The sequence below is a fragment of the Salvelinus sp. IW2-2015 genome, linkage group LG5 (genome assembly GCF_002910315.2).
Source record: "Salvelinus sp. IW2-2015 linkage group LG5, ASM291031v2, whole genome shotgun sequence".
Taxonomy (NCBI): domain Eukaryota; kingdom Metazoa; phylum Chordata; class Actinopteri; order Salmoniformes; family Salmonidae; genus Salvelinus; species Salvelinus sp. IW2-2015.
The window spans coordinates 36,182,471-36,202,662 of record NC_036844.1 but is presented as its reverse complement, the minus strand read 5'-3'; the positions used below and the strand labels follow the sequence as shown (position 1 = coordinate 36,202,662).

The following is a 20,192-nucleotide window of genomic DNA, read 5'->3' as shown; positions in this document are numbered from 1 at the left end:
GATAAAATCACTTAGCGGTTTCCTTCCTCTCCGGCAACTCAGTTAGGAAGGACGCCTGTATCTTTGTTGTGACTGGTTGTATTGATTCAGCTTCCAAAGTGTAATTAATAACTTCACCATGCTCWAAGGAAWATTCAATGTCTGCWTTTGTGGTTAACTATGTGTTTGAAATTCACTGGTGAAGTAATTCAAAAATCATGTTAAACACTATTGCACACGGAGTGAGTCCATGCAACTTATTATGTGACTTGTTAAGCACATTTTTACTCCTGAACTTAGGCTTGCCACAACAAAGAGGTTGAATACTTATTGACTCAATACATTTCAGCTTTAAATTTTTAAGGAATTTGTAAACATTTCTAAAAGCATAATTCCACTTTGACATTATGGGGCATTGTGTGTAGGCCAGTGACGCAAAATCTTAATTTTATCTATTTTAAATTCAAGCTGAACACAAAAAAATGTGGAATAGGTCAAGGGGTGTGAATACTTTCAGGCCCTGTAAAGGAAGACCACAAGTGAACTCTGAACCCTCTTGTAAAAAGTAAACAATCTCTTACTTGAATATTATTTGTAGTTGAAGCTTTGTTGAGGAGCAGGCTACACAGAGATCTGGCTGTAGCTAACAGGCTGTTTTGTTACAGACCTGAAGACCAAGCTACACAGAGACCTGGCTGTAGCTAACAGGCTGTTTTGTTACAGACCTGAGGACCAGGCTACAAAGAGACCTGGCTGTAGCTAACAGGCTGTTCTGTTACAGACCTGAAGACCAAGCTACACAGAGATCTGACTGTAGCTAACAGGCTGTTCTGTTACAGAACTGAAGACCAGGCTACACAGAGACCTGACTGTAGCTAACAGGCTGTTCTGTTACAGACCTGAGGACCAGGCTACACAGAGACCTGACTGTAGCTAACAGGCTGTTATGTTTACAGACCTGAGGACCAGGCTACACAGAGACCTGACTGTAGCTAACAGGCTGTTCTGTTACAGACCTGAAGAGCAGGCTACACAGAGACGTTGCTGTAGCTAACAGGCTGTTCTGTTACAGACCTGAAGAGCAGGCTACACAGAGACGTTGCTGTAGCTAACAGACTGTTCTGTTACAGACCTGAAGAGCAGGCTACACAGAGATGTGGCTGTAGCTAACATGTTGTTCTGTTACAGACCTGAGGAGCAGGCTACACAGAGATGTGGCTGTAGCTAACAGGTTCTTCTTCATCGTCTTCTCTGACGCCCTTTGCTGGATCCCCATCTTCCTGGTCAAGATACTGTCCCTGCTGCAGGTCGAGATACCAGGTAATTTCTGTCCCTGCTGCAGGTCGAGATACCAGGTAAATACTGTCCCTGTTGTAGGTTGAGATGCCAGGTAGATACTGTCCCTGTTGCAGGTCGAGATACCAGGTAAATACTGTCCCTGTTGTAGGTCGAGATGCCAGGTAAATACTGTTTCAAGTGAGAATTAGGCAGGTCTGATGCCGAAAAAGAAAGGAAACAATTGCCTACTTCACCCATATTTTATTTTTGTGAAAACAGTAGTGTGTAGTTCCAGTAGTTAGCTACACCGCTACATGGTAAAACAGTAGTGTGTAGTTCCAGTAGTTAGCTACACCGCTACATGGTAAAACAGTAGTGTGTAGTTCCAGTAGTTAGCTACACCGCTACATGGTAAAACAGTAGTGTGTAGTTCCAATAGTTAGCTACACCGCTACATGTTAAAACAGTAGTGTGTAGTGCCAGTAGTTAGTTACACCGCTACATGGTAAAACAGTAGTGTGTAGTTCCAATAGTTAGCTACACCGCTACATGTTAAAACAGTAGTGTGTAGTTCCAGTAGTTAGCTACACGGTAAAACAGTACATTTTACATTTTTAGTCATTTAGCAGACGCTCTTATCCAGAGCGACTTACAGTAGAGTGCATACATTTTATTACATTTTTACATACTGAGACAAGGATATCCCTACCGGCCAAGAGCAGACGCTCTTATCCAGAGCGACTTACAGTAGAGTGCATACATTTTATTATTTTGTATTTTTTTTACATACTGAGACAAGGATATCCCTACCGGCCAAACCCTCCCTAACCCGGACGACGCTATGCCAATTGTGCGTCGCCCCACGGATCTCCCGGTTGCGGCCGGCTGCGACAGAGCCTGGGCGCGAACCCAGCCCAGCCTGGGCGCGAACCCAGAGACTCTGGTGGCGCAGCTAGCACTGCGATGCAGTGCCCTAGACCACTGCGCCACCCGGGACAACGCCAGTAGTGTGTAGTTCCAGTAGTTAGCTACACCGCTACATGTTAAAACAGTAGTGTGTAGTTCCAGTAGTTAGCTACACCGCTACATGTTAAAACAGTAGTGTGTAGTTCCAGTAGTTAGCTACACCGCTACATGGTAAAACAGTAGTGTGTATTTCCAGTAGTTAACTATACCGCTACATGGTAAAATAATAGTGTGTAGTTCCAGTAGTTAGCTACACTGTGACATGGTAAAAAAAAAAAGCTATTAACTAGTGGAAACACTACCAAGATTTGAATTGAGTTCAACTACACCAAGCTAATGAAAAACAAAGTTAAATTACTAGTTGACCTACATGAAATTCACTACTCCCCAACACTGCAGGTAATACACAAGCACACACACACACACACACACACCTGTCTCTTATACACATCTAGATGTGTATAAGAGACAGCTGTAGCTCAGTATTTGTATTAATTCATTTTTGGTAATCTTTTTTTAAGGGAGCAAATACACAAGCACACACACACACACACACACACACACACACACACACACACACACACACCCCACCCCACATGCACACACCTCTCACTCCCTCTCTCTCCCCCTCCAGGTACCATCTCATCCTGGGTGGTGATCTTCATATTACCCATCAACAGTGCCCTGAACCCCATCCTCTACACCCTGACGACCAGCTTCTTCAGAGAACAGGTAGTGGATGCATATCAAATCAAATCAATTTATATAGCCCTTCTTACATCAGCTGATATATCAAAGTGCTGTACAGAATCCCAGCCTAAAACCCCAAACAGCAAGCAATGCAGGTGAAGAAGCATGGTGGCTAGGAAAAACTCCCTAGAAAGGCCAAAACCTAGGAAGAAACCTAGAGAGGAACCAGGCTATGAGGGGTGGCCAGTCCTCTTTTGGCTGTGCCGAGGCTTAGACAGGAGGGGTCAGGAGACACTGTGGCCCCATCCGATGATACCCCCGGACAGGGCCAAACAGGCAGGATATAACAGCACCCACTTTGCCAAAGCACAGCCCCCACACCACTAGAGGGATACCTTCAACCACCAACTTACCATCCTGAGACAAGGCCGAGTATAGCAAACAAAGATCAGATGGCACCAGATGGCACCCTATTTCCTGTATAGTGCACTACTTTTGATCAGGAATAGGAAGCCATTAGGGACGTAGCCTCCAGTTTTTTCTTTCAATTTACCTTCTACCACTGGTAAATATAATTTTTTTAAATATATATATTTATACATACGGTGCATTCGGAAAGTATTCAGACACCTTGACTTTTTCCACATTTTGTTACGTTACAGCCTTATTCTAAGCTTGATTGAAAAAAAAATTCTCTCATCAATCTACACCAGGTATTTCCAAACTGGGTGGGGGTACGCGCAATGCCGCCGGGGGTACGCCAAATTAAAAAAATGATTCTTCACATTTTCAAACAGTGCATTTACATTGTCCAATGGGACTATACATTTGGGTGAGTTTTTTTTCTCTCGCCTGAGTAGCCTCGTTTCACTGCCAAAAATAGTGTTTATTTGTTTAGCGAAATTACAACACAATGTCACATACCTAGTCTCATACCTAGCCTAGTCAAATAATTCCAATCACATTAACCGTTACTCTCTCGCGGGAAACCTTCACTCTTGCGCAGACATTTAGAAACGAAACATGACAATTTGAAAAGCCACAGGAGCTTTTCGAGCGAGAATAAAGACTACGTTCGAGTAATAAGACATGTATAAAAGCAACAGATACCATTAATAAGAGGGGCTAGAAGCATCTTATATGGTGAGCTACCTAGTGGCTAGGACAGGCAAGCCCCATGTGAAGAAATGTATTCTTCCTGCTGCTGCTGGACAACGCCTTCATCAAACAACACTGTTTCATGACACATCAGTGACATGGCAGGAGATGTTTTGTTTTTTTCGCATACAAGCCAGTGAATTATATGCGTTACAGCTGGATGAGTCAACAGACGTGGCGGGCCTGGCACAATTCCTGGTATTTGTCCGTTACGTTTATGGGGGGTCCATTAAGGAAGAAGGATCTTCTGCAAACCACTGGAAACCAGGACAACTTGAGGCGATATTTTTTAAGTACTGGACAGCTTTATGTCATCAAATGGACTTGGTGGTCAAGATGTGTTGGTATTTGTACTGATGGAGCAAAAGCCATGACAGGGAGACATAGTGGAGTGGTAACGCACGTGCAAGCAGTTGCTCCCGACGCCAATTGGGTACACTGCAGCATCCACCGAGAGGCTCTTGCTGCCAAGCGAATGCCTGACTGCTTGAAAGATGTTTTGGACACTACAGTGAAAACTTAGTATTTTCTGCATTATGCAATGATATGGTCAGCGACCATGTAACGCTTTTACAACATACAGAAGTGCAAAGTATTGGCAAGTTTTTTTTAAATTGAGAGACGAGCTTAAAGTTTTCTTTACTGACCATCATTTCCACTTGTTTGACTGCTTTGCATGAGGACGAGTTTCTCACACGACTGGCCTATCTGGGTGATGTTTTTTCTCGCCTGAATGATCTGAATCTAGGATTACAGGTACTCCGCAACTATATTAAATGTGCAGGACAAAACTGAGGCTATGATTAAGAAGTTGGAGCTCTTTTCTGGGACAACACACAGGTCTTTCCATCATTGTATGATTTTTTTTGTATGCAAATGAACTCAAGCTTACGGACAATGTCAAATGTGATATAGCGAATCACCTGAGTGAGTTGAGTGCGCAATTACGCAGGTACTTTCCCGAAACGGACGACATGAACTGGATTCGTTATCCCTCCAGTCCACTTACCGATATCTGTACAAGAGAGCCTCATTGAAATTGCAACAAGCGGTTCTGTGAAAATGTAATTTAATCACTGCCAGATTTCTGGATAGGGCTGCGCTCAATGTCTTTCCTTGGCAAATCGCGCTGTTAAGACACTGATGCCCTTTGCAACTACGTACCTATGTGAGAGTGGATTCTCGGCCCTCACTAGCATGAAAAAACAAAGTACAGGCACAGACTGTGTGTGGATAATGATTTAAGACTGAGACTCTCTTCAATACAACCCAATATTGCATGGTTGTATGGTTCAAGCACACCCTTCTCATTAACCTGTGGTGAGTTATTCACAATTTTTGATCAACAAATAAGGTTTTATATGTAAGATGGCTAAATAAAGAGCAAAATTTGTGATTATTATTATATTGTTATTTGTGCCCTGGTACTATAAGAGCTCTTTGTCACTTCCCACGAGCCGGGTTGTGACAAAACTCACACTCATTCTTATGTTTAATAAATGTATCGTATAGTGTGTGTTTGTGTGTGTGTGTGTGTGGCAGGCTTACAATGATGGCAAAAAACAACATTTGAGAGTGCACTGACCCTGGTGCTAGAGGGGGTACAGCTGGAGGTTGAATGGTGGAAGGGGTACGGGACTATAACAAATTTGGGAACCACTGCTCTACATGCAATACCCCATAATGACAAAGCAAAAACAGGTTTTTAGAACTTGAAAACACAGAAATATCACATTTGCATAAGTATTTACTCAGTACTTTGTTGAAGCACCTTTGGCAGCGATTACAGCCTCAAGTCTTCTTGGGTATGATGCTACAAGCTTGGCACACCTGTATTTGGGGAGTTTCTCTCATTCTTCTCTGCAGATCCTCAAGCTCTGTCAGGTTGAATGGGGAGAGTCACTCCAGAGATGTTCAATCGGGTTCAAGTCCGGGCTCTGGATGGGCCACTCAAGGACATTCAGAGACTTGTCCCAAAGCCACGCCTGCGTTGTCTTGGCTGTGTGCTTATGGTCGTTGTCCTACTGGAAGGTGAACCTTTGCCCCAGTCTGAGGTCCTGAGTGCTCTGGAGCAGGTTTTCATCAAGAATCTCACTATACTTTGCTCTGTTCATCTTTCCCTTGATCCTGATTAGTCTCCCAGTCACTGCGGCTGAAAAACATCCCCACAGCATGATGCCACCACCATGCGTCACCGTAGGGATGGTGCCAGGTTTCATCCAGACGTGACACTTGGCATTCAAGCCAAAGAGTTCAATCTTGGTTTCATCAGACCAGAGAATCTTGTTTCTCATGGTCTGAGAGTCTTTAGATGCCTTTTGGGAAACTCCAAGTGGGGTTGCGCTTTTTACTGAGGAGTGGCTTCCGTCTGGCCACTCTACCATAAAGGCCTGATTGGTGGAGTGCTGCAGAGATGGTTGTCCTTCTGGAAGGTTCTCCCATCTCCACAGTGGAACTCTGGAGCTCTAGGAAGAGTCTTGGTGCTTCCAAACTTCTTCCATTCAAGAAAGATGGAGGCCACTGTGTTATTGGGGACCTTCAATGCTGCAGAACGTTTTTGGTACCCTTCCCCAGATCTGTGCCTTGACACAATCCTGTCTCGGAGCTCTACAGACAATTCCTTCGACCTCATGGCTTGGTTTTTGCTCTGACATGCACTGTCAACTGTGGGACTTTAAATGGACAGGTGTGTGCCTTTCCAAATCATGTTCCACCACAGGTGGACTCTGATCAAGTTGTAGAAACATAGATGATCAATGGAAACAGGATGCACCTGAGCTCAATTTCAAATCTCATAGCAAAGGGTCTGAATACTTATGTAAATCAGGTATTTCTGTCTTTATTTTTTTATACATTTGCAAACATTTCTAGAAACATGTTTTTGCTTTGTCATTATGGGGTGATTTTGTGTAGATTGATGAGGATTTTTTTTTTATTTAATCCATTTTAAAGTAAGGCTGTAACATAACAAAATGTGTAAAAAGTCAAGCGGTCTGAATACTTTCTGAATGCACCGTACACTGTATATACTGTATATGTGTATACAGTACCAATCAAAAGTTTGATCACACCTACTCTTTCCAGGGTTTTTCTTTACATTGTAGAATAATAGTGGAGACATAACTATGAAATAACACATATGGAACCATGAAGTAACCTAAAAAGGTGTTAAACAAATCTAATTATATGTTATATTTGAGATTCTTCAAAGTAGCCACCCTTTGCCTTGATGACAGCTTTGCACACTCTTGGCATTCTCTCAACCAGCTTCATGAGGTTGTCACCTGGAATGCATTTCAATTAACATGTGTGCCTTGTTAAAAGTTAATTTGTGGAATTTATTTCCTTCTTAATGTGTTTGAGCCAATCACTTGTGTTGTGACAAGGTAGGGGTGATATACAGAAGATAGACCTATTTTGTAAAAGACCAAGTCAATATTATGGCAGGAACAGCTCAAATAAGCAAAGAGAAATGACAGTCCATTATTTTAAGACATGACGGTCAGTAAATCCGGAAGATTTCAAGTACTTTGAAAGTTTCTTCAAGTGCAGTCTCAAAAACCATCAAGCGCTGTGATAACTGGCTCCCATGAGGACCTCCACAGGAAAGGAAGACCCAGAGTTACCTCTGCTGCAGAGGATAAGTTCATTAGAGTTAACTGCACCTCAGATTGCAGCCCAAATAAATGCTTCACAGAGTTCAAGTAACAGAACACATCTCAACATCAACTGTTCAGAGGGGAATGCATGAATCAGGCCTTCATGGTACAATTGCTGCAAAGGAACCACTACTAAAGGACAGCAATAATAAAAAGAGACTTGCTTGTGCCAAGAAAAAGAAACACAAGCAATGGACATTAGACCAGTGGAAATCTGTCCTTTAGTCTGATGAGTACAAATTTGAGATTTTTGGTTCCAACTGCTGTGTCTTTGTGAGACACAGAGTAGGTGAACGGATGATCCCCGCATATGTGGTTCCCACCGTGAAGCATGGCGGAGGTGGTGTGATGGTGTAAGGGTGCTTACACTGTCTGTGATTTATTTAGAATTCAAGGCACACTTAACCAGCATGTCTACCACAGCATTCTGCAGCAATACGCCATCCCATCTGGTTTGCGCTTAGTGGTACTATCATTCTTTTTTCAACAGGACATTGACCCAAAACACACCTCCAAGCTGTGTAAGGGCAATTTGACCAAGAAGGAGAGTGATGGAGTTTTCCATCAGATGACCTGGCCTCCACAATCACCCAACCTCAACCCAATTGAGATGGTTTGGGATGACTTGGACCGCAGAGTGAAGGAAAAGCAGCCAACAAGTGCTCGGCATATGTGGGAACTCCTTCAAGACTGTTGGAAAAGCATTCCTCATGAAGCTGGTTGAGAGAAGGCCAACTGTCCTCTAGGCAAAGCTGTCAAAGCTCTGTGTCTCACCTGCATTGCTTGCTGTTTGGGGTTTTAGGCTGGGTTTCTGTACAGCACTTCGAGATATTAGCTGATGTACGAAGGGCTATATAAAATAAACTTGATTTGATTTGATCTAGGCAAAGGGTGGGTACTTTGAAGAATCTCAAATATAAAATATATTTTCATTTGTTTAACACTTTTTTGGTTACTTCATGATTACATATGTGTTAATTCATAGTTCTGATGTTTTCACTATTATTCTACAATGTATAAAATTGTAAAAATAAAGAACAAGCCATGAATGAGTAGGTGTGTCCAAACTTTTGACTGGTACTGTATATTGTATAACTATTTGTATTTTGCCTTTATTAACAGTTTTTCTCAATAATAAATGTTTTACAATATTGTCTATTTTCATGGCGATGTTCACATGACACAGAACTAACTCAGTGGCCTAATGCAAAACATTTAAAATACATTTTCAATATGTAGTTGCCTTCTCAAAACATAAATACATTCATCTAAACGAAATGATAAGTCAAAATTGCCATTACATTAATAATCAAAAGAACACGACTTACTGAAAAAAGACTAGCACAAACATACTTTAGTCTAAGCGGACAAAACAGAAAGTTAATCTGTCTTTTAAAAGTCCCAGTGGATCAACTGATTTTCTTTGCAGTCACGACATCATGATGATGCAGCTATAGAAAGGTGCAGAATTATGGGTAATTACTCTCCTTTTATGCATTTTTTTTACCATAACAATTTCATACACAATTAAATCAAGTATTATTCCTGATTTTAAAAAGAAAATGGAAAACGAAGTACATTGTGTGCCAAGTTCATTCACTGTTATCATCACAATTCAATTTCATGTATTCATCCACAGTACATCAGTGGATGAGGGATGATGACGAGGGAGGACAATATTTTTMGGCCTTATTTCTATTACAGCATATTGGATGACTTTCATTCATATTCCATTCAACCAGCTCAATGTAACATCCATAGGTTTAGGCTACCACATGATACTCAAATGTTCCCTACAACCATCATGAGGTTACTACAACCTACCATATGAATGGAAGTTTACAATGTACACCACCGTTCAAAAGTTTGGGGTCACTTAGAAATGTCCTTGTTCTTGAAAGAAACTACTTTTCTGTCCATTAAAATAACATCAAATTGATCAGAAATACAGTGTAGACATTGTTAACGATCTAATGTTAAATAGTGTTGAAGTAATATGGCTACAGGTTCATCTGCCTCACCTAAAGCCCATTCTTGTGGGAAGCTGCTATAGACCACCAAGTGCTAACAGTCAGTATCTGGATAATGTGTGAAATGCTTGATAATGTATGTGATATCAACAGAGAGGTATATTGTCTGGGTGATTTAAATATTGACTGGCTATCATCAAGCTGCCCACTCAGGAAAAAACTTCAAACTGTAACCAGTGCCTGCAACCTGGATCAGGTTGTCAGTCAACCTATCAGGGTAGTTACAAACAGCACAGGCATTAAATCCTCAACATGTATTGATCACATCTTTACTAATGCTGCAGATATTTGCTTTAAAGCAGTATCCAAATCCATAGGATGTAGTGATCACAATATAATAGCCATATCTAGGAAAACTAAAGTTCCAAAGGCTGGGCCTAATATAGTGTATAAGAGGTCATACAATAAGTTTTGTAGTTATTCATATGTTGATGATGTAAAGAATATTTGATGGTCCGTGGTGTGTAATGAGGATCAACCAGATGCTGCTCTAGATGCATTTATGAAACTACTTATTTCAGTTACTAATAAGAATGCGCCCATTAAGAAAATGACTGTAAAAACTGCTATATCCCCTTGGATTGATTAGGAATTGAAAAATTGTATGGTTGAGAGGGATGAGGCAAAAGGTATGGCAATTAAGTCTGGCAGCCCAAGTGATTTGTCAAACTTACTGCAAATTAATAAATCATGTGACTAACCTAAATAAATAAAAAATTATAACATTTATGAAACAAAGATAACTTATATAAAGAATGATAGTAGAAAGCATTGGGGCACCTTAAATTACATTTTGGGGAAAAAATATAACTCGGGTCCTTCATTCAGTGAATCAGATGTCTCATTCGTCACCAAGCCCACTGATATCGCAAACTACTTTAATGCCTTTTTCATTGGCAAGATAAGCAAACTTAAGTATGACATCAACAAACACTGACACTACACATCCAAGTATATCGGACCAAATTATGAAAGACAAGCATTGTGCTTTTGAATTCCGTAAAGTCAGTTTGGAAGAGGTGAAAAAATTATTCTTGTCTATCAACAATGACAAGCCCCCGGGGTCTGACAATCTGGATGGAAAATTACTGAGGATAATAGCAAACTATTTCCACTCCTATCTGCCACATCTTCAATTTAAGCCTACTAGAGAGCGTGTGCCCTCAGGCCTGAAGGGAAGCTGAAGTCATTCCGCTACCCAAGAATAGTAAAGCCCCCTTTACTGGCTCAAATAGCTGACCAATCAGCCTGTTACCAACCCTTACTAAACTTCTGGAAAAATTGTGTTTGACCAGATACAATGCTATTTCACAGTAAACAAATTGACAACAGAATTTCAGCACGCTTATAGGGAAGGACACTAAACAAGCACAGCACTGTATGTAAGTCTTATTACATACAGCCGGGAAGAACTATTGAATATAAGAGAAACGTCAACTTACCAACATTATGACCAGGAATATGACTTTCCCAAAGCGGATCCTCTGTTTGGACCACCACCCAGGACAATGGATCGGATCCCTGTAGGCGACCCAAAACAACAGCGCCGCAGATGGGGCAGACAGAGCGGTCTTCTGGTCAGGCTCCGTAGACAGGCACATCGCTCACCGCTCCCGAGTATACTACTCGCCAATGTCCAGTCTCTTGACAAGGTAGATGAAATTCGAGCAAGGGTTGCCTTCCAGAGAGACAACAGAGATTGTAAAATTCTCTGTTTCACGGAAACATGGCTCACTCGGGATACATTATCAGAGTCGGTACAGCCACCCGGTTTCTTCACGCATCGCGCCGACAGAAACAAACATCTCTCTGGTAAGAAGAAGGGCGGGGGTTTATGCCTTATGATTAACGAGTCGTGGTGTGATCATAACAACATACAGGAACTCAAGTCCTTTTGTTCACCTGACCTAGAATTCCTTACAGTCAAATGCCGACCGCATTATCTACCAAGAGAATTCTCTTCAATTATAATCACAGCCGTGTATACCCCCCCCCCCCAAGCAGACACCTCGACGGCCCTGAAAGAACTTCATTGGACTCTATGTAAACTCGGAACCACATGTCCTGAGGCTGCATTTATTGTAGCTGGGGATTTTAACAAAGCTAATCTGAAAACAAGGCTCACTAAATTTTATCAGCTTATCGAATGCGTGACCTGGACTGACAGCATTCTGGATCATTGCTACTCTAACTTCCGCGACGCATACAAAGCCATCCCTCGCCTTCCTTTCGGCAAATCTGACCACGACTCCATTTTGTTGCTCCCAGCCTATAGACAGAAACTAAAACAGGAAACGCCCGTGCTCAGGTCTGTTCAACGCTGGTCCGATCAGATTCCACGCTTCAAGATTGCTTCGATCATGTGGACTGGGATATGTTCCGGATAGCCTCAAACAACAACATTGATGTATACGCTGATTCGGTGAGCAAGTTTATTAGCAAGTGCATAAGTGATGTTGTACCCACAGTGACTATTAAAGCGTTCCCCAACCAGAAACCATGGATTGATGGCAGCATTCGCGCAAAACTGAAAGTGCGAACCACTGCTTTTAATCATGGCAAGGTGACAGGAAACATGACCGAATACAAACAGTGTAGATATTCCCTCCAAGGCAATCAAACAAGCTAAGCGTCAGCATAGGGACAAAGTAGAGTCGCAATTCAATGGATCAGACACGAGACGTATGWGGCAGGGTCTACAGTCAATCACGGATTACAAAAAGAAAACCAGCCCCGTCYCGGACACCGACGTCTTGCTCCCAGATAGACTAAACAACTTCTTTGCTCGCTTTGAGGACAATGCAGTGCCACTGACACGGCCCGCTTCCAAAACCTGCGGGCTCTCCTTCACTYKAGCCAACGTGAGTAAAACATTTAAACGTGTTAACCCTCGCAAGGCTGCCGGCCCAGACGGCATCCCTAGCCGCGTCCTCAGAGCATGCGCAGACCAGCTGGCTGGTGTGTTTACGGACATATTCAATTAATCCCTATCTCAGTCTGCTGTTCCCACATGTTTCAAGAGGGCRACCATTGTTCCTGTTCCCAAGAAAGCTAAGGTAACTGAGCTAAACAACTATCGCTCGATGTACTCACTTCCGTCATCATGAAGTGCTTTGAGAGACTAGTCAAGGATCATATCACCTCCACCCTACCTGACACCCTAGACCGACTCCAATTTGCTTACCGCCCCAATAGGTCCACAGACGARGCAATCGCAACCACACTGCACACTGCCCTAACCCATCTGGAGAAGAGGAATACCTATGTTCATCGATCACAGCTCAGCATTTAACACCATAGTACCCTCKAAACTCGTCATTAAGCTCGAGACCCTGCGTCTTGACCCCGCCCTGTGCAACTGGGTCCTGGACTTTCTGACGGTCCGCCCCCAGGTGGTGAGGATAGGAAACAACATCTCCACCCCGCTGATCCTCAACACTGCGGCCCCACAAGGGTGCATTCTCAGCCCTCTCCTGTACTCCCTGTTCACCCATGACTGCGTGGCCATGCACGCCTCCAACACAATCATCAAGTTTGCAGACGACACTACAGTGGTAGGCTTGATTCCCGCCACACGACGAGACGGCCTACAGGGAGGAGGTGAGGGCCCTCGGAGTGTGTGTTAGGAAAATAACCTCATACTCAACTCAACAAAACAAAGGAGATAACCGTGACTTCAGGAAACAGCAGAGGGAGCACCCCCCTATCCACATCGACGGGACAGTAGTGAGAAGGTGGAAAGATTTAAGTTCCTCGGCGTACACATCACGGACAAACTGAAATGGTCCACCCACACAGACACCGTACTCAGGAGAAATTTGCTTGTCACCGAAAACACTCACAAACTTTACAGATGCACAATCGAGAGCATCCTGTCGGGCTGTATTACCGCCTGGTACGGCAACTGCTCCGCCACACCGTAAGGCTCTCCAGAGGGTAGTGAGGTCTGCATCACCGGGGGCAAACTACCTGCCCTCCAGGACACCTACACCACCCGATGTCACAGGAAGGCCAAAAAGATCATCAAGGACAACAACCACCCGAGCCACTGCCTGTTCACCCCGCTATCATCCAGAAGGTGAGGTCAGTACAGGTGCATCAAAGCTGGGACCGAGAGACTGAAAAACAGCTTCTATCTCAAGTCATCAGACTGCTAAACAGCCATCACTAACATTGAGTGGCTGCTGCCAACATACTGACTAATCTCTAGCCACTTTAATAATACAAATTTGAATGTAATAATGTATCACTACTCACTTTAAACAATGACACTTTATATAATGTTTACATACCCTACATTACTCATCTCATATGTATATACTGTACTCTATACCATCTACTGCATCTTGCCTATGCCGCACGGCAATCCTCATCCATATATTTATATGTACAGTTGAAGTCGGAAGTTTACATCCCCCTTAGCCAAATACATTTAATCTTAGTTTTTCACAATTCCTGACATTTAATCCTAGTAAAAATTCCCTGTCTTAGGTCAGTTAGGATCACCACTTTATTTTAAGAATCTGAAATGTTAGACTAATAGTAGAGTGATTTATTTCAGCTTTTATTTCTTTCATCACATTCCCAATGGGTCAGAAGTTTACATACACTCAATTAGTATTTGGTAGCATTGCCTTTAAATTGTTTAACTTGGGTCAAACGTTTCGGGTAGCCTTCCACAAGCTTCCACAATAAGTTGGGTGAATTTTGGCCATTCTTCCTGACAGAGCTGGTGTAACTGAGTCAGGGTTGTAGGCCTCCTTGCTCACACACGCTTTTTCAGTTCTGCCCACAAATGTTCTATAGGATTGAGTTCAGGGCTTGTGATGGCCACCAATACCTTGACTTTGTTGTCCTTAAGCATTTTGCCACAACTTTGGAAGTATGCTTGGGGTCATTGTCCTTTGGAAGATCCATTTGCGACCAAGCTTTAACTTCCTGACTGATGTCTTGAGATGTTGCTTCAATATATCCACATCATTTTCCTTCTCATGATGCCATCTATTTTGTGAGCTGCAGCAAAGCAACCCACAAAATAATGCTGCCACCCCATGCTTCACGGTTGGGATGGTGTTCTTCAGCTTGCAAGCCTCCCCCTTTTTCCTCAAAACATAACGATGGTTATTATGGCCAAACAGTTCTATATTTGTTTCATCAGACCAGAGAACATTTCTCGAAAAGTAGATCTTTGTCCCCATGTGCAGTTGCAAACTATAGTCTGGCCTTTTATGGCGGTTTTGAGCAGTGGCTTTCTTCTTGCTGAGCGGCTTTCAGGTTATTTCGACATAGGACTCATTTCACTGTGGATATAGATACTTTTGTACCTGTTTCCTCCAGCATCTTCACACTGTCCTTTTGCTGTTGTTCTGGGATTGATTTTCACTTTTCGCACCAAAGTACGTTCATCTCTAGGAGACAGAAAGCGTCTCCTTCTGAGCGGTATGACGGCTGCGTGGTCCATGGTGTTTATACTTGCATACTATTATTTGTACAGATAACGTGGTACCTTCAGGCGTTTGGAAATTGCTCCCAAGGATGAACCAGACTTGTGGAGGTCCTGGCTGATTTCTTTTGATTTTCCCATGATGTCAAGCAAAGAGGCACTGAGTTTGAAGGTAGGCCATGAAATACATCCACAGGTACCCCTCCAAATACTCAAATTATGTAAATTAGCCTATCAGAAGCTTCAAAGCCATGACATCATTTTCTGGAATTGTCCAAGCTGTTTAAAGGCACAGTCAACTTAGTGTATGTAAACCTCTGACCCACTGGAATTGTGATACAGTGAATTGTAAGTAAAATAATCTGTCTGTAAACAATTGTTGGAAAAATGACTTGTGTCATGCAAAGTAGATGTCCTAACCGACGTCCCAAAACTATAGTTTGTTAACTTCTTGCGCACGGATCCTTTAGCGGAGTGATATTAATACAACTAGTATCGATAATCTCAGAACACAATGAACATTAAACAAACAATATTGCAACAAAATTCAAAATATTACAAAAAATATTTATAATCATGAAATCACAATGAAATATACCAAAACACAGTTTAGCTTGTTGTTAATCCACCTATCTTGTCAGATTTTGAAAATATGCTTTACAGCAAAGCAATCCAAGCGTTTGTGAGTTTATCAATCACTAGACAAAACACTAAGAACAGCTAGCCTCAAATTACTTGGTCACGAAAGTCAGAAAAGCAATAAAATTAATCGCTTACCTTTGATAATCTTCGGATGTTTGCACTCACGAGACTCCAGTTACACAATAAATGTTATTTTGTTCGATAAATTTGTTTTATAACCAAAAACCGCCATTTGGTTTGCGCGTTATGTTCAGAAAACCACAGGCTCGTTCCGTCCTGAAAGGCAGCGGAAATTCAAAAAGTATCCGTAATGTTCGTAGAAACATGTCAAACGTTTTTTATAATCAACCTCAGGTTGTTTTTAACATACATAATCCATAATATTTCAACCGGACGGTAACCTATTCAATACTACAGAGAAAGAGAATGTCGAGCTACATCTGTCGCTGCAAAATCAGTTTGTTATACTCACGACAATATTTTGCCAGTTTTGGAAACTTAGAGTGTTCTATCCTAATCTGTCAATTATATGTGCATCTGCATCTGAAGAAATAGTCTGTTTACCTTTGGCGAACCGTTATTTTTCCAAACATAAAAATTCTGCCCCCTAGCTGAAAGAGGTTAACAAGAAATGTGTGGAGTGGTTGAAAAACGAGTTTTAATGACTCCAACCTAAGTGTATGTAAACTTCCGACTTCAACTGTACATATTCTTATTCATTCCTTTACTTTGTGTCTTTAAGGTAGTTGTTGTGAAATTGTTAGATTACTTGTTAGATATTACTGCATGGTCGAAACTAGAAGCACAAGCATTTTGCTACACTTGCATTAACATCTGCTAACCATGTGTATGTGACCAATAGAATTTGATTTGAATTAAAATAAAATGACTGATTATTGGCTAAGAGAAATTGATGATAAAATTKTTGTGGGGGCTGTCTTGTTAGACTTCAGAGCAGCTTTTGACATTATCGATCATACTCTGCAGCTGGAAAAACGTATGTCTTATGGCTTTACACCCCCTGCTATAATGTGGATCAAGAGTTGCCTGTCTCAACAAAACACATAATGTGTTCTATAATGGAAGCCTCTCAAATATAATCCAGTTAGAATCAGGAATTCCCCAGGGTAGCTGTTTAGGCCCCTTGCTTTTTTCAATGTTTACTAACGACATGCCACTGACTTTGAGTAAAGTCAGGGGGTCTATGTATGCGGATGACTCAACACTATACACGTCAGCTACTACAGTGACTGAAATGACTGCAACGCTCAGCAAAGAGCTGCAGTTAGTTTCAGAATGGATGGTAAGGAATAAGTTAGGACTAAATATTTATAAAACTAAAAGCTCTGTATTTGGAACAAAACACTCACTGTCGCACCTTGACTACTGTTCAGTCGTGTGGTCAAGTGCCACAAAAAAGGACTTAGGAAAATTGCAATTGGCTCAGAACAGGGCAGCACGGCTGGCCCTTGGATGTACACAGAGAGCTAATATTAATAATATGCATGTCAATCTCTCCTGGCTGAAAGTGGAGGAGAGATTGACTTCATTACTACTTTTATTTCTGAGAGGTATTGACATGTGTAATMCACCGAGCTGTCTGTCTAAACTACTGGCACACAGCTCGGACACCCATGAGCTCTCTTCACAGTCCCTAAGTCCAGAACAGACTATGGGAGGCACACAGTACTACATAGCGCCATGAGTACATGGAACTCTATTCCATATCAAGTAACTGACGCAAGCAGTAAAATTAGATTTTAAAAAACACCTTATGGAACAGCGGGGACTGTGAAGCAACACAAACATGCACGCACACACACGATAACATACGCACTATACATACACATGGATTCAGTACTGTATATATGTGGTATTGGTGGAGTAGGTGCCTGGTGGCACACAGTGTGTTGTGAAATCTGTGAATGTATTGTAATGTTTAAAAAAATTATAAACTGCCTTAATTTTGCTGGACCCCAGGAAGAGTAGCTGCTGCTTTGGCGGCAGCTAATGGGAATCCACAATAAAAACAATGTGAATGACTATTGTAGCTGGAAACGGTTGATTTTGAATGGAATATCTACATAGGCGTACAGTGGCCCATTATCAGCAACTATCACTCCTGTGTTCCAATGGCACATTGTGTTAGTTAATCCAAGTTTATCATTTAAAAGGCTAATTGATCATTAGAAAACGCTTGTGCAAGTATGTTAGTGCAGCTGAAAACTGTTGTTCTGATTAAAGAAGCAATAAAACTGGCCTTCTTTAGACMAGTTGAGTATCTCGTGCATCAGCATTTGTGGGTTCGATTACAGTATCAAAATGGCCAGAAACAAAGAACTTTCTTCTGAAACTCGTCAGTCTATTCTTGTTCTGAGAAATGAAGGCTATTCCATGCGAGAAATTGCCAAGAAACTGAAGCTCTCGTACAACGCTGTGTACTACTTCCTTCACAAACTGGCTCTAACCAGAATAGAATGAGGAGTGGGAGGCCCCGGTGCACAACTGAGCAAGAGGACAAGTACATTAGAGTGTCTAGTTTGAGAAACAGACGCCTCACAAGTCCTCAACTGGCAGCTTCATTAAATAGTACCCGCAAAACACCAGTCTCAACGTCAACAGTGAAGAGGCGACCCCGGGATGCTGGCCTTCTAGGCAGAGTTGCAAAGAAAAAGCCATATCTCTGTCCAGAGTCTGTGTTCTTTTGCTCATCTTAATCTTTTCATTTTCTTGGCCAGTCTGTGATGGTTGCTGATAATGGGCCTCTGTACGCCTATGTAGATTTTCCATAAAAAATCTGCCGTTTCCAGCTACAATAGTCAATTACAACTTAAAAAATGTCTATACTGTATTTCTGATCAATTTGATGTTATTTTAATAGACAAAAAATGTGCTTTTCTTTCAAAAACAAGGACATTTCTAAGTGAGCCCAAACTTTTGAACGYTAGTGTAGGTACACAGGTTGAGAGAACTTTGAGTAATCAAAGTGACAGACAGTAACACATTCAATACCGCTTTGCATACTCTTGCCTGCATCTAGCTGATCTAGGGTGTAATCATTAGTCCAGAAGTTGCAAATGAGAGTTTTATTGGACAAATTCAGGTATGTTTCTCCCCATTTTGTTCTGTTTTCTTTCATTAAAAGACGTTTTTCAACAGAATCGGGAGAATTAATATACCCCTGATCACACGCAAACACAGCTCACTTTCATAGCAGCCATATAAAGACAGCATGATAATTTCACTTTGCTCTTTGTATATATAATTCCTTCTCCCTTTTCCCTTCGGTTGTGGACTTCAGTGCACAACACATCAGCTGTCTGTGACCAGGCGAAAAACCTTTCCAAGCCAAACCTTCATATCATGACTGCTTACCGCTACACACAGCCTACATCGTTGTCACGTCATAGTCAACATAGCTACTAGAACTAATGAGTTAGTAAACCTGCTATGAGGTTGCTACAACCTAGCCTACAAATGAAAGTTTACAACGTAGGTGCTTAGGTCGAGAGAAAAAAAATCTGTAATCAAGGTGACATTCAATATCGCCTTGCACACTCTTGCCTGCATCTAGCCGATCTAGGGTGTAATCATTAGTCCAACAGTTGCATTTCGTTCTGTTTAAGAAAGGTTTTTCAACATAATCGGCGGAATGAATTCACAGCTGATTTTCCACAAACACAGCTCACTTTCATAGCAGCCACATACAAACAGCATAATCACTTTGCTCGTTGTATCTTCGCGCTGTTCTCTAAAGCCACTAAAATCATTCAGTACAGTGTAGTCAGCAAGAAGTTTAGCAGCAACACCGGCAGGCACCGGTGGCAATAAATGTKTAAAACCAAAAGCTTACCTTGACTTGGAAGACTTCCAGTGTTGGATAACCATAGCCAGCTAGCTAACATAGCATCACTCACTATTTGAGCCGAGTGTTTGAGTAGGCTAAACTAGCTAGCTGCATTTGCTAGCTAAGGAAGTGAAAAGTGGAGAAAACAAACATACAAAGAAATATAGCTAGCTTTCTTTCTCTCTCACTTCTCTTTCATTTTGTAAGAACTGAATTTGTTCAAAACTGTTCAACTATTGTCTTTCTCTCTCTTTGAGTCAACTACTCACCACATTTTATGCACTGCAGTGCTAGCTAGCTGTAGCTTATGCTTTCAGTACTAGATTCATTCTCTGATCCTTTGATTGGGTGGACAACATGTCAGTTGTTTTATTTCATCTTTATTTATTTAACTAGGCAAGTCAGTTAAGAACAAATTCTTATTTACAATGACGGCCTACCAAAAGGCAAAAGGCCTCCTGCGGGGGAAAAACACACATCACAACAAGAGAGACCACATA

General features: G+C 41.8%; 1 protein-coding gene across 1 annotated transcript in view; it reads left to right on the top strand.

Moving 5' to 3' along the window:
• The window catches only part of LOC111963757 (relaxin receptor 2-like), a 38,035-nt gene that overhangs the window by 6,860 nt on the left and 10,983 nt on the right, over nt 1–20,192 (top strand). Inside the window, exons 2-3 of the mRNA XM_023987248.2 lie at nt 1,168–1,299; nt 2,858–2,955. Coding sequence (XP_023843016.2) covers nt 1,168–1,299; nt 2,858–2,955 — 230 coding nt within the window. The remainder of the gene's footprint in view (nt 1–1,167; nt 1,300–2,857; nt 2,956–20,192) is intronic.